Source organism: Bubalus kerabau, chromosome 4 (assembly GCF_029407905.1).
Source record: "Bubalus kerabau isolate K-KA32 ecotype Philippines breed swamp buffalo chromosome 4, PCC_UOA_SB_1v2, whole genome shotgun sequence".
NCBI lineage: Eukaryota > Metazoa > Chordata > Mammalia > Artiodactyla > Bovidae > Bubalus > Bubalus kerabau.
The window spans coordinates 58,542,670-58,556,349 of record NC_073627.1 but is presented as its reverse complement, the minus strand read 5'-3'; the positions used below and the strand labels follow the sequence as shown (position 1 = coordinate 58,556,349).

Here is a 13,680-nt window from a genome sequence, read left to right as displayed (position 1 = left end):
AGTCTTCCCCTTTATTCCAGAAGACCTCCTTGTCCCCTAAATGATGTTCTGCAGCTTCTATATCCAGTGGATCACCAAAATTCAAAGGATCAGTAAATAAAGAGTTTCTTCTCCAAACAACATCCTTCAGCATCCTTGTGGGGGCCCAGTCAGTGCCCTGAGATGTATCTCTCCTTTTTCTGTGGACTTGGGGTGCCAGATCTGGGTCAAGCAGTTCACTTTGGGAAGCACCGTGTTGTATGCATCGAAAACTTCAGCTTCAAACTGAAATTTTCCAACCTGTTAGTAACCCTTATCTAGGGTGACAGCTGAAAGTAATGAAGCTCGCTTGGGTCGGAAAAATGCACTTTACACCTATAAGGTAAATTAGCCTCAAGTTCTGCAACATCTTTAACAAACAGCCTGTCTGTCACAGAAACCCCCTGAGTGGAGTCAGAGGCTGTGGGTGACACCCAGGACCTTTAAGACTGTCCTCGCGCTTCAGTTTGTTTGCCAGCATCAGCATCACTGCTATATTTATCCTGGGCCTCCGGAGACAGGCAATGCAGGCCAGTGCCCAGCACCACGGTGGGCAGATGATATCGAGACTCAGCAGCCCCTCGCCTGTGCCACATGTTCTTTGTCCTTCATCTGTTGACAGACACTTAGGTTGTTTCCATATCTTGGCAGTTATAAATAATGCTGCTATGAACATTGCAGTGCATTTGTCTTTTTGAATTAGTGTTTTTTTTTTTTTTTTTTGATATACACCAGGAGTGGAATCGCTGGATCATACGGTAATTCTATTTTTATTATTTTAGTAATCTCCTTACTGTTTTCCACAGTGGCTGCACCAAAGTACATTCCTGCCAACAGTGTAACAAGGTTCCGTTTTCCCACGTCCTTGCCAACATTTGTATTTGTGTTCTTTTGGATGATAGCCATTCTGACAGGTGTGAGGTGGTATCTCATTGAGGTTTTGATTTGCATTTCCTAGATGATTGTCGAAGGTGAGCATCTTTTCATGTGCCTGTTGGCCACCTGAATTTCCTCTTTGGAAAATGTCTATTCAGTTCTGCTCATTTTTCAACTGAGGTTTTTTTTTTTTTATGTTGAGTTATACGAGCTGTTTATATATGTTGGATATTAAGCCCTTATCAGTCATACCATTTGGAAATACTTTTTCCCATTCAGTAGGTTGTCTTTTGCTTTGTCGATGTTTTTTGTATTCTTGATACTAATACATATAATCTGTATATTCAAAAACCTAATTGTTAGTAGAATTTTTTCACCTTTTCTGGTGTATAGAATGTCTTCTGTTTTAGTTATCTATTACTGCTTAACAAACTACCCCAAAGCTTAGCGGCTTGAAACAACAACCATTATTTGTTTTGTTTGTGTATCTGCAACTTAGGCAGGACTCAGTGGAGAAGGAAATGGCAATCCACTCCAGTGTTCTTGCCTGGAGAATCCCAGGGACGGGGGAGCCTGGTGGGCTGTCGTCTCTGGGGTCGCACAGAGTCGGACACGACTGAAACCACTTAGCAGCAGCAGCAGCAGCAGTGAAGCCAGCTCACCTCTGCTCCATGCAGTGTTTGCTGGGGCAACTCAATGGAGTATACAAACGGTGGGTTAGAGGATCTACTTTCAAGATGACACACTTGCATGGCTGGCAAGCTAGTTCTGCCTGCCAGCCAGGAATTCAGCCCGGGCTGTGGACTAGGGCCTTTGGATCCCCTCCAAGGCTTCTTGGCCTTCCTCACGTCATGGTGTCTAGAAACTGAGGCAAGCCTCCAGAGGAACAGGAAGCAGTGTTCTCTTCTGTGACTTGGTCCTAGGAGTTATAGCGTGTCACTTCTGGGTGTGGGCAGAGGTCACCCTGGCTCGCGATGAGGGGACGTAGGCTCTGCCTCTCGCTGGTGTGGCTGTCACAGTCACGACACAGGGGCTTATGTGGGGTGAGAGGCACTGTCGTGGCCGTGTTTTAGAAAGTACAATTTGTCAAATTACTAACGGGGAGAAAGTATTTCAAAATCTCCTTATATAAGGCCTTATTTAACTTCGTAATTATGAGAAACGGCTAGAATTAGAAAGAACTGAATTTGAATCCTGACTGTAATACTTACTTTCTTTGCATCTATGGACATTTCACTTAGTCTTTTAAAAACTATTTGTTAAAAGGAAATATTGATATACAATGCCTAGAGCTTGTACCTGACTCATATTAAATAGTCAATAAATGATCATTTCTAAAAAAGACAAGGATGGCTGGGATACCACTGTTCATATGTTCCAGAAGTTCTAGCCCAGTGATTTTCAAGTTTAGTTTTGAGAGTAGAACCCGTTTCCCCTCATAACTCTTTTGCAAAGTGATTAGAAAACCAACAAAAGCTTAGCTCTCAGTTTTGAACCAAGACTGGGGCTCTGGAGCTCTCCCTGCTCATGTACTCTACTTCCCATGATGGAGCTGGAGACATCTGCTCAGATGTTTCAGTCCATATGATAACATGGGAAAGGAAAATACTTGGTATAGTTATTGGATAAGCTATGAAACATTTATCTTCCCTACTCCTGACAAAATGATTGTCTGTGTAGAAAACTGAGCACAACTTAAAAATTAATGGTACTGACAAAATAATTAGGTACACAATTCATATTCATATATATATACATGTGAATATATAGGAAGATCCACAGAATTCTTATATTAATTCACTCAGCAGATATTTATGTGTAAAAGTGAAAGTTGCTCAGTTGTGTCCAACTCTTTGTGACCCCATGGAGTATATAGTCCATGGAATTCTCCAGGCCACAATACTGGAGTGGGTAACTGTTCACTTCTTCAGGGGAACTTCCCAACCCAGGGATTGAACCCAGGTCTCCACATTGCAGCCGGACTCTTTACCAGCTGAGCCACCAGGGAAGCCCTATTTACGTGCAGGTATGGGCTTATAACTGGGAATACAGTGGTGAAAGGGATGGACAGGTCTCTGCTGTTGGACTTATGCTCTGATGGAGAAGGCATGTGCTCAACTAACTACAGATCAATATCATCATTGGAGAGCAAATAGCACTTATTTGTTTACTTTTCATTGCTTTTCCACTCTCCCCACTGAGGGAGTACATTTTATATAGGAAAAAAGGTAAATGGCTGAGATAACAAATAAAATAGGCTGAGGAAAAGTCCCTAGAAGGAAGATTTAGGCTGAAATCCAAAAGACTGGAATGAGTGAAGGGTGTCAGGAGAGCAGCTGAGGCAGAGAAAAGAGTGAGGGCCGCATTTCTGAGCTGAGGAGACACTTGGTATGACCAGAAACTAAAGAACAGCAGACTGTGGCCTAGTGAGTTAAGGGAGGGTGGAGAAGATGGGGAGGAGGTGCAGGAAGGTCCAATCAGATGGCAGAGGCCTCTACAGGCCAGGGAAGAAATGTTAATGGTATTTACTGCACCCTGAAGCCCAGGAATGGTTACAAGGAGGCCAGGGGATGGGGTGAGATCAGGGGATGACTCAGCATTTTAATGCAGCTCTCTGTCTCTGTGTCAGGAGTGGACTCCCGCAGAGAGACCATCAACAGGTCACTAGGATGTCAGGAGCAGTCCTGCAGCTTTGGCGAGGTGAGAAGTGCATATAGCAAGAAGTGGACAAATCCAAGCTCACATATGGGAAGTACAAATGGCAAAAACTTGAAAAATCATATTTTGGTTTTGAAGGAAAGAGAGTAGTATCATTGTAAGGTTTCTTGACTTCCAAAGAAATCTGATCTACTCTCATGGACATGCAACCCTAGTGAGACAGTGAGCAGAGAGGACCTGAAAGAGACCTTTTCCAGGTGGAAATGGTCTAAATTAAGTTGGTAGAAGTTATGAAGAACATGGTCTACAATCCCAGTCAGGCTTTGGATTCCAAACTTGAGTGCTCTACTCTAAGGGAAGATTCAAGGCACCAATTTTTATGCCAATTAATATGAGAGTGCAGCTTTTCAGTCTGGGGATCACAACCGAAGTGAAACCCTAGACTTGGCCTGAAACATCCCCTGTGGTGATTAGTCAGGGAAACGGAAGGGACTTTGTAATACAACACTTCCAGCTACTCTCTGAATCCCTTTACTGGAAGGTGGTGGATAACTTTATTCTCTGTTCCCTTTCAGGAGTCAAACAGATCTAGTTTTTTGAACTATCTAAGGTATATATTTCAACAAGCAAAACTATAAAGTCCTTTCCCTAGCAGCTGATTTGTGTGCATTGTATTTATATTAGCAGGTGGAATACACTAGGGACCCTTAGTCTTCATTGGATTGGTGACAACATGATTTGATTAACTGGATAATCAAGTTTTTATTCAAGGTATTAACTCTTTATACTACAATTTTCTCATTTATAGAAGTGGTGGACTAGATAATATGTAACATACACTAACTATTTTCTGTAGTAAATTGTGTTATTGTGAACAGCAAGCTAAAGATAAGAATTTGCATCTCATGCATCTTTGTACCGTATAATAGCTATTATAGCCATGAAAGCATAAAATCTCATGTTGTTCTTGTTCAGTCACTCAGTCATATCTGACCCTTTGCAACCCCATGGACTGTAGCCCACCAGGCTCCTCTGTCCATGGGATTCTCCAGGCAAGAATACTGGAGTGGGTAGCCATTCCCTTCTCCAGGGGATCAGTACTTAAGGAGAATTCTTATTTATTTATTATTTAATTTTATTCTTTTATCTTTTAATGTAGCCACTTTGATAAATATTGATCAATAAACATCTATAAACAAATGAGTACTTAAATAAGTAAAAGAATAAACTAAGGGTGATATCTAAATTCTTTTTTAGTATTACATTTTATATTTTTAAGGCTATGATTCATTACAGTCTTTTAGGCATAAAAATGCTTGCAGATCTAATTGGACTAAAAGTTATGTTCTCTGCTTCATGTCTATAGATCCCATATCAGTAAGAGGTGACTTAGAGATGAGAAATAGGTTCTAGAATTGAACAGAACTGGCTCCAAACTTCGGCTCTGCCTCTGATCTACTCATGCGAACTTGGACAAGTTACTTTACTTTTCTAAACTTCAGTTTCTTCATGTAAAATCTGGAGAGTGTAATAGAATGGATTTTAAAACTGGTATTTTAAAGATTAAATGAAAACCCTTAGCACACTTTCTGTTACAACAAGTATTCAGCAGACTTAATCTACTCTTAACCAATTTATAGGTTACTATTTTATGAGCTTTGGAGCCTGGCAACAGGTTCATCACCCTACTTTGCCACTCCATTGCCCTAGTAAGATAAAACTCTTGAGTATTTTAGTAGGAACAGACAACATTCAACATTACAAGTTGAATAGAATAAAACAAATGTGATTCGGATGGCCTTTGAAACAGATTCACATCAGCTCAGCTATAGAAGTTCGAATTAACTACTGAGAAACCTGTATGCAGGTCAAGAAGCAACAGTAAGAACCTTACATGAAAAACTGACTGGTTCAAAACTGAGAAAGGAGTGTGACAAGGCTGCTCATTGTCACCCTGTTTCTTTAACTTATATGCAGAGCACATCTTGTGAAATGCCAGGCCGGATGAGTTACAAGCTGGAATCAAGATTGCTAGAGAAATATCAACAACCTCAGATATGCAGATGATACTACTCTAATGGCAGAAAGAGAAGAACTAAAGAGCCTTTTGATGAGGGTGAAAGAGGAGAGTGAAAAATCCAGCTTAAAACTCAGTATTAAAAAAAATAAGATCTTGGCATCAGGTTCCATTACTTCATGGCAAATAGAAGGGGAAAAAGTAGAAGCAGTGACAGATTTCCTCTTCTTGGGCTCTAAAATCACTGCAGATGCTGACTGCAGCCATGAAGTTAGAAGACCATTGCTTCTTGGCAGGAAAGCAATGACAAACCTAGTGTATTAAAAAGCAAAGACATCACTTTGCTGACAAAGGTCCATATAGTCAAGGCTATGATCTTCCCAGTAGTCATGTACGGATGTGAGGTGGACCACAAAGAAGGCAGAGTGCTGAAGAATTAATGCTTTTGAACTCTGGCACTTTAGAAGAACCTTGAGAGTCCCTTGGGCAGCAAGGAGATCAAACCAGTCCATCCTAAAGGAAATCAACATTGAATACTCATTGGAAGGAGTGATTCTGAAGCTGAAGTTCCAATACTTTGGCCACCTGATGCAAATAGCTGAGTCACTGGAAAAGACCCTGATGTTGGGAAAGATTGAAAGCAGAAGAAGAGGGCAATATAGGATGAGATGGTTGGATGGCATCACTGATTCAGTGGGCATGACCTTGGTCAGTCTCTGGGAGATGGTGAGGGACCATCTGTGGCCTGGCTTGCCACAGACCATAGGGTTGCAAAGAGTTGGATATGACTTGGTGACTGAACATGCTCTGAGATAACACATTTCATAAGTGTTTGCTTTCACTTTACAAAATGCTTTCATTTGTATTATTATATTTATATTACTGTTATGTAATTAAGTTTAAAAAATTGAAGTGACTTGCCTGATTCTTAAACACCAAAATTTTTTAACTGCAAAGCTAGTTTTCGTGATCATGGCTCTATCTTGGAAATCCACAAACCAAATTAGTACTGTGAAAACTGTCCCAAGGAAAGTAGTTCTGATCTATACACAGATGTTTCTGTCTATGATATAATACGTTTCATTAACTTTTCAGTTTCTTGGTGCCTAATACCTTTTATTAGTGAATAAGAACACATATTCTTTTAGTCCCCCAACTAAAAATAAAACCAAAAACACTGATCAATCACAATAGGTAAAGCCTAACTTTGTTCCCTGTGCAAAATTAGGCATTGGTGAGCATTCATTATTCCTTCATTTTTCATAGTATCTTAGAATGGTGTTTTCGTTTTCTTCTGCTATTATTAATGACAATTATAGTCTCATAACTTTATTAGAATTTTTTTTTATTGGTTTAAATTGCACAAATTTCAAATATACAGAAATGTTCAGTTCAGTTCAGTTGCTCAGTCGTGTCTGACTCTTTGAAACCTCATGGACTGCAGCATCCCAGGCTTCCCTGTCCATCACCAACTCCTGGAGCTTGCTCAAACTCATGTCTATTGAGTCGGTGATGCCATCCAACCATCTCATCCTCTGTCATCCCCTTCTCCTCCTGCCTTCAGTCTTTCCCAACATCAGGGTCTTTTCTAAGGAGTAAGCTCTTTGCATCAGGTGGCCAAAGTATTGGAGCTTCAGCTTTAGCATCAGTCCTTCCAATGATTTTTCAGGACTGATTTCCTTGAGGATTGACTGGTTTGATTTCCTTGCAGTCCGAGGGAATCTCAAGTTCTCCAACACCACAGTTTAAAAACATCAATTCTTCTCCGTTCTTTATGGTCTTCATATGGTCTTCATCAGCTTTCTTTATGGTCCAACTCTTCATCCATGCATGATTACTGGAAAAACCAGTAATGGAAAAACCATAGCTTTGACCAGATGGACATTTGTCAGCAAAGTAATGTTTTTAATATGCTGTCTTGGTTTGTCATAGCTTTTTTCCGAGAAGCAAGTGTCTTTTAATTTCGTGGTTGCAGTCACCATCTGCAGTGATTTTGGAGCCCAAGAAAAGAAAGTCTGTCACTGTTTCCACTGTTTCCCCATCTATTTGCCATGAAGTGATGGGTCCGGATATCATGATCTTCGTTTTTTGAATATTGATTTAAAAAAATTTTTTTTTAACTTTACAATGTTGTATTGGTTTTGCCATATATCAAAATGAATCCGCCACAGGTATACATGTGTTCCCCATCCTGAACCCTCCTCCCTCCTCCCTCCCCATACCACCCCTCTGGGTCGTCCCAGTGCACCAGCCCCAAGCATCCAGTATCGTGCATCGAAGCTGGACTGGTGACTCATTTCATATATGATATTATACATGTTTCAATGCCATTCTCCCAAATCATCCCACCCTCTCCTTCTCCCACAGAGTCCAAAAGATTGTTCTATACATCAGTGTCTCTTTTGCTGTCTCGTATACAGGGTTATTGTTACCATCTTTCTAAATTCCATATATATGCATTAGTATACTGTACTGGTGCTTTTCTTTCTGGCTTACTTCACTCTGTATAATAGGCTCCAGTTTCATCCACTTCATTAGAACTGATTCATATGTATTTTTAATGGCTGAGTAATACTGCATTGTGTATATGTACCACTGCTTTCTTATCCATTCATCTGCTGATGGACATCTAGGTTGCTTCTATGTCCTGGCTATTATAAACAGTGCTGCGATGAACATTGGTGTACACGTGTCTCTTTCCCTTCTGGTTTCCTCAGTGTGTATGCCCAGCAGTGGGATTGCTGGGTCATAAGACAGTTCTATTTCCAGTTTTTTAAGGAATCTCCACATTGTTCTCCATAGTGGCTGTACCAGTTTGCATTCCCACCAACAGTGTAAGAGGGTTCCCTTTTCTCCGCACCCTCTCCAGCATTTATTGCTTGTAGACTTTTGGATTGCAGCCATTCTGACTGGCGTGAAATGGTACCTCATAGTGGTTTTGATTTGCATTTCTCTGATAATGAGTGATGTTGAGCGTCTTTTCATGTGTTTGTTAGCCATCTGTATGTCTTCTTTGGAGAAATGTCTGTTTAGTTCTTTGGCCCATTTTTTGATTGGGTCATTTATTTTTCTAGAATTGAGCTGTAGGAGTTGCTTATATATTTTTGAGATTAGTTGTTTGTCAGTTGCTTCATTTGCTATTATTTTCTCCCATTCTGAAGGCTGTCTTTTCACCTTGCTCTTAGTTTCCTTTGTTGTGCAGTAGCTTTTAAGTTTAATTAGGTCCCATTTGTTTATTTTTGCTTTTATTTCCAATATTCTGGGAGGTGAGTCATAGAGATTCCTGCTGTGATGTATGTCGGAGAGTGTTTTGCCTATGTTTTCCTCTAGGAGTTTTATAGTTTCTGGTCTTATGTTGAGATCTTTAATCCATTTTGAGTTTATTTTTGTGTATGGTGTTAGAAAGTGTTCTAGTTTCATTCTTTTACAAGTGGTTGACCAGTTTTCCCAGCACCACTTGTTAAAGAGATTGTCTTTAATCCATTGTATATTCTTGTCCCCTTTGTCAAAGATAAGGTGTCCATATGTGCCTGCATTTATCTCTGGGCTTTCTATTTTGTTCCATTGATCTATATTTCTTTGTGCCAGTACCATACTGTCTTGATGACTGTGGCTTTGTAAGAGAGCCTGAAGTCAGGCAGGTTGATTCTTCCAGTTCCATTTTTCTTTCTCAAGATTGCTTTGGCTATTCGAGGCTTTTTGTATTTCCATACAAATTGTGAAATTATTTGTTCTAGCTCTGTGAAGAATACCGTTGGTAGCTTGATAGGGATTGCATTGAATCTATAAATTGCTTTGGGTAGTATACTCATTTTCACTATATTGATTCTTCCAATCCATGAACATGGTATATTTCTCTCTCTGTTAGTGTCCTCTTTGATTTCTTTCATGAGTGTTTTATAGTTTTCTATATATAGGTCTTTAGTTTCCTTAGGTAGATATATTCCTAAGTATTTTATTCTTTTCATTGTAATGGTGAATGGAATTGTTTCCTTAATTTCTCTTTCTATTTTCTCATTGTTAGTGTATAGGAATGCAAGGGATTTCTGTGTGTTGATTTTATATCCTGCAACTTTACTATAGTCATTGATTAGTTCTAGTAATTTTCTGGTGGAGTCTTTAGGGTTTTCCTTTGTAGAGGATCATGTCATCTGCAAATAGTGAGAGTTTTACTTCTTCTTTTCCAATTTGGATTCCTTTTATTTCTTTTTCTGCTCTGATTGCTGTGGCCAAAACTTCCAAAACTATGTTGAATAGGAATGGTGAAAGTGGGCACCCTTGTCTTGTTCCTAACTTTAGAGGAAATGCTTTCAATTTTTCACCATTGAAGATAATGTTAGCTGTGGGTTTGTCATATATAGCTTTTATTATGTTGAGGTATGTTCCTTCTATTCCTGCTTTCTGGAGAGTTTTTATCATAAATGGATGTTGAATTTTGTCAAAGGCTTTCTCTGCATCTATTGAGATAATCATATGGCTTTTATTTTTCAATTTGTTAATGTGGTGTATCACATTGATTGATTTGCAGATATTGAAGAATCCTTGCATCCCTGGGATAAAGCCCACTTGGTCATGGTGTATGATCTTTTTAATGTGTTGTTGGATTCTGATTGCTAGAATTTTGTTAAGGATTTTTGTATCTATGTTCATCAGTGATATTGGCCTGTAGTTTTCTTTTCTTGTGGCATCTTTGTCAGGTTTTGGTATTAGGGTGATGGCGGCCTCATAGAATGAGTTTGGAAGTTTACCTTCCTCTGCAATTTTCTGAAAGAGTTTGAGTAGGATAGATGTTAGCTCTTCTCTAAATTTTTGGTAGAATTCAGCTGTGAAGCCGTCTGGACCTGGGCTTTTGTTTGCTGGAAGATTTCTGATTACAGTTTCAATTTCCGTGCTTGTGATGGGTCTGTTAAGATTTTCTATTTCTTCCTGGTCCAGTTTTGGAAAGTTGTACTTTTCTAAGAATTTGTCCATTTCTTCCACGTTGCCCATTTTATTGGCATATAATTGCTGATAGTAGTCTCTTATGATCCTTTGTATTTCTGTGTTGTCTGTTGTGATCTCTCCATTTTCATTTCTAATTTTATTGATTTGATTTTTCTCCCTTTGTTTCTTGATGAGTCTGGCTAATGGTTTGTCAATTTTATTTATCCTTTCAAAGAACCAGCTTTTGGCTTTGTTGATTTTTGCTATGGTCTCTTTTGTTTCTTTTGCATTTATTTCTGCCCTAATTTTTAAGATTTCTTTCCTTCTACTAACCCTGGGGTTCTTCATTTCTTCCTTTTCTAGTTGCTTTAGGTGTAGAGTTAGGTTATTTATTTGACTTTTTTTCTTGTTTCTTGAGGTATGCCTGTATTGCTATGAACTTTCCCCTTAGGACTGCTTTTACAGTGTCCCACAGGTTTTGGGTTGTTGTGTTTTCATTTTCATTTGTTTCTATGCACATTTTGATTTCTTTTTTGATTTCTTCTGTGATTTGTTGGTTATTCAGCAGCGTGTTGTTCAGTCTCCATATGTTGGAATTTTTGATAGTTTTTCTCCTGTAATTGAGATCTAATCTTACTGCATTGTGGTCAGAAAAGATGCTTGGAATGATTTTAATTTTTTTGAATTTACGAAGGCTAGATTTATGGCCCAGGATGTGATCTATCCTGGAGAAGGTTCCATGTGCACTTGAGAAAAATGTGAAATTCATTGTTTTGAGATGAAACGTCCTATAGATATCAATTAGGTCTAACTGGTCTATTGTATCATTTTAAGTTTGTGTTTTCTTGTTAATTTTCTGTTTAGTTGATCTATCCATAGGTGTGAGTGGGGTATTAAATTCTCCCACTATTGTTAATGGGATAATAAAAATATCCCATTATTGTTAATTTCTCCTTTCATACTTATTAGCATTTGTCTTACATACTGCTGTGCTCCTATGTTGGGTGCATATATATTTATAATTGTTATATCTTCTTCTTGGATTGATCCTTTGGTCATTATGTAGTGACCTTCTTTGTCTCTTTTCACAGCCTTTGTTTTAAACTCTATTTTATCTGATATGAGTATTGCTACTCCTGCTTTCTTTTGGTCCCTATTTGCATGGGAAATCTTTTTCCAGCCTTTCACTTTCAGTCTGTATGTGTCCCCTGTTTTGAGGTGGGTCTCTTGTAGACAACATATGTAGGGGTCTTGTTTTTGTATCCATTCAGCCAGTCTTTGTCTTTTGGTTAGGGCATTCAACCCATCTACATTTAAGGTAATTATTGATAAGTATGATCCCGTTGCCATTTACTTTATTGTTTTGGGTTAGAATTTATACACCATTTTTGTGTTTCCTGTCTAGAGGATATCCTTTAGTATTTGTTGAAGAGCTGGTTTGGTGGTGCTGAATTCTCTCAGCTTTTGCTTGTCTGTAAAGCTTTTGATTTCTCCTTCATATTTGAATGAGATCCTTGCTGGGTACAATAATCTGGGCTGTAGGTTATTTTCTTTCATCACTTTAAGTATGTCTTGCCATTCCCTCCTGGCTTGAAGAGTTTCTTTGAAAGATCAGCTGTTATCCTTATGGGAATTCCCTTGTGTGTTATTTGTTGTTTTCCCCTTGCTGTTTTTAATATTTGTTCTTTGTGTTTGATCTTTGTTAATTTGATTAATATGTGTCTTGTGGTGTTTTGCCTTGGGTTTATCCTGTTTGGGACTCTCTGGGTTTCTTGGACTTGAGTGATTATTTCCTTCCCCATTTTAGGGAATTTTTCAATGATTATCTCCTCAAGTATTTTCTCATGGTCTTTCTTTTTGTCTTCTTCTTCCGGGACTCCTATGATTCGAATGTTGTAGCGTTTAATATTGTCCTGGAGGTCTCTGAGATTGTCCTCATTTCTCTTAATTAGTTTTTCTTTTTTCCTCTCTGATTCATTTATTTCTACCATTCTATCTTCTAATTCACTAATCCTATCTTCTGCCTCTGTTATTCTACTATTTGTTGCCTCCAGAGTGTTTTTGATCTCATTTATTGCATTATTCATTATATATTGACTTTTTAAATTTCTTCTAGGTCCTTGTTAAACCTTTTTTGCATCTTCTCAATCCTTGTCTCCAGGCTATTAATCTGTGATTCCATTTTGATTTCAAGATTTTGGATCAATTTTACTATCATTATTCGGAATTCTTTATCAGGTAGATTTCCTATCTCTTCCTCTTTTGTTTGATTTGGTGGGCATTTATCCTGTTCCTTTATGTGCTGGGTATTCCTCTGTCTCTTCATCTTGTTTATATTGCTGAGTTTGGGGTGTCCTTTCTGTATTCTGGCAGTTTGTGGAGTTCTCTTTATTGTGGAGTTTCCTCACTGTGTGTGGGTTTGTACAGGTGGCTTGTCAAGGTTTCCTGGTTAGGGAAGTTTGTGTCGGTGTTCTGGTGGGTGGAGCTGGATTTCTTCTCTCTGGAGTGCAATGAAGTGTCCAGTAATGAGTTATGGGATGTCTATGGTTTTGGGGTGACTTTGGGCAGCCTGTATCTTGGAGCTCAGGGCTACGTTCCTGTGTTGCTGGAGAATTTGCTTGGTATGTCTTGCCCTGGAATTTGTTGGCCCTTCTGTGGTGCTTGGTTTCTGTGTAGGTATAAAGGCGTTTGATGAGCTCCTGTCAATTAATGTTCCCTGGAGTCAGGAGTTCTCTGGAGTCAGGGTTTGAACTTAAGCCTCCTGCTTCCAGTTATCGGTCTTATTTTTACAGTAGTCTCAACACTTCTCCTTCTATACAGCACCATTGATCAAACATCTAGGTTAAAGATGAAAAGTTTCTCCACCGTGAGGGTCACCCAGAGAGGTTCACAGCGTTACATGGAGAAGAGAAGAGGGAGGAGGGAGTTAAAAGTGACCCGAATGAGATGAGGTGGAATCAATAGTGGAGAGAGCGGGCTAGCCAGTAATCACTTCCTTATGTGCACTCGACAACTGGACCGCTCAGAGATGTTCACGGAGTTATACAGAGAAGAGAAGAAGGAGGAAGGTGACAGAGGTGGCCAGGAGGATAAAAGGGGGGAATGAAAAGGAGACAGATCCAGCCAGTAATCAGTTCCCTAAGTGTTCTCCACCGTCTGGATCCCACAGAAATTCACATAGTTGTGTA

The 13,680-nt window shown here is 39.2% G+C and overlaps 1 protein-coding gene across 1 annotated transcript in view; it reads left to right on the top strand.

The window, feature by feature from the left end:
- The window catches only part of LOC129649765 (phosphatidylcholine transfer protein-like), an 89,261-nt gene that overhangs the window by 47,319 nt on the left and 28,262 nt on the right, over positions 1-13,680 (top strand). Inside the window, exon 7 of the mRNA XM_055577565.1 lies at positions 21-776. Coding sequence (XP_055433540.1) covers positions 21-96 — 76 coding nt within the window. The 3' untranslated portion in view covers positions 97-776. The remainder of the gene's footprint in view (positions 1-20; positions 777-13,680) is intronic.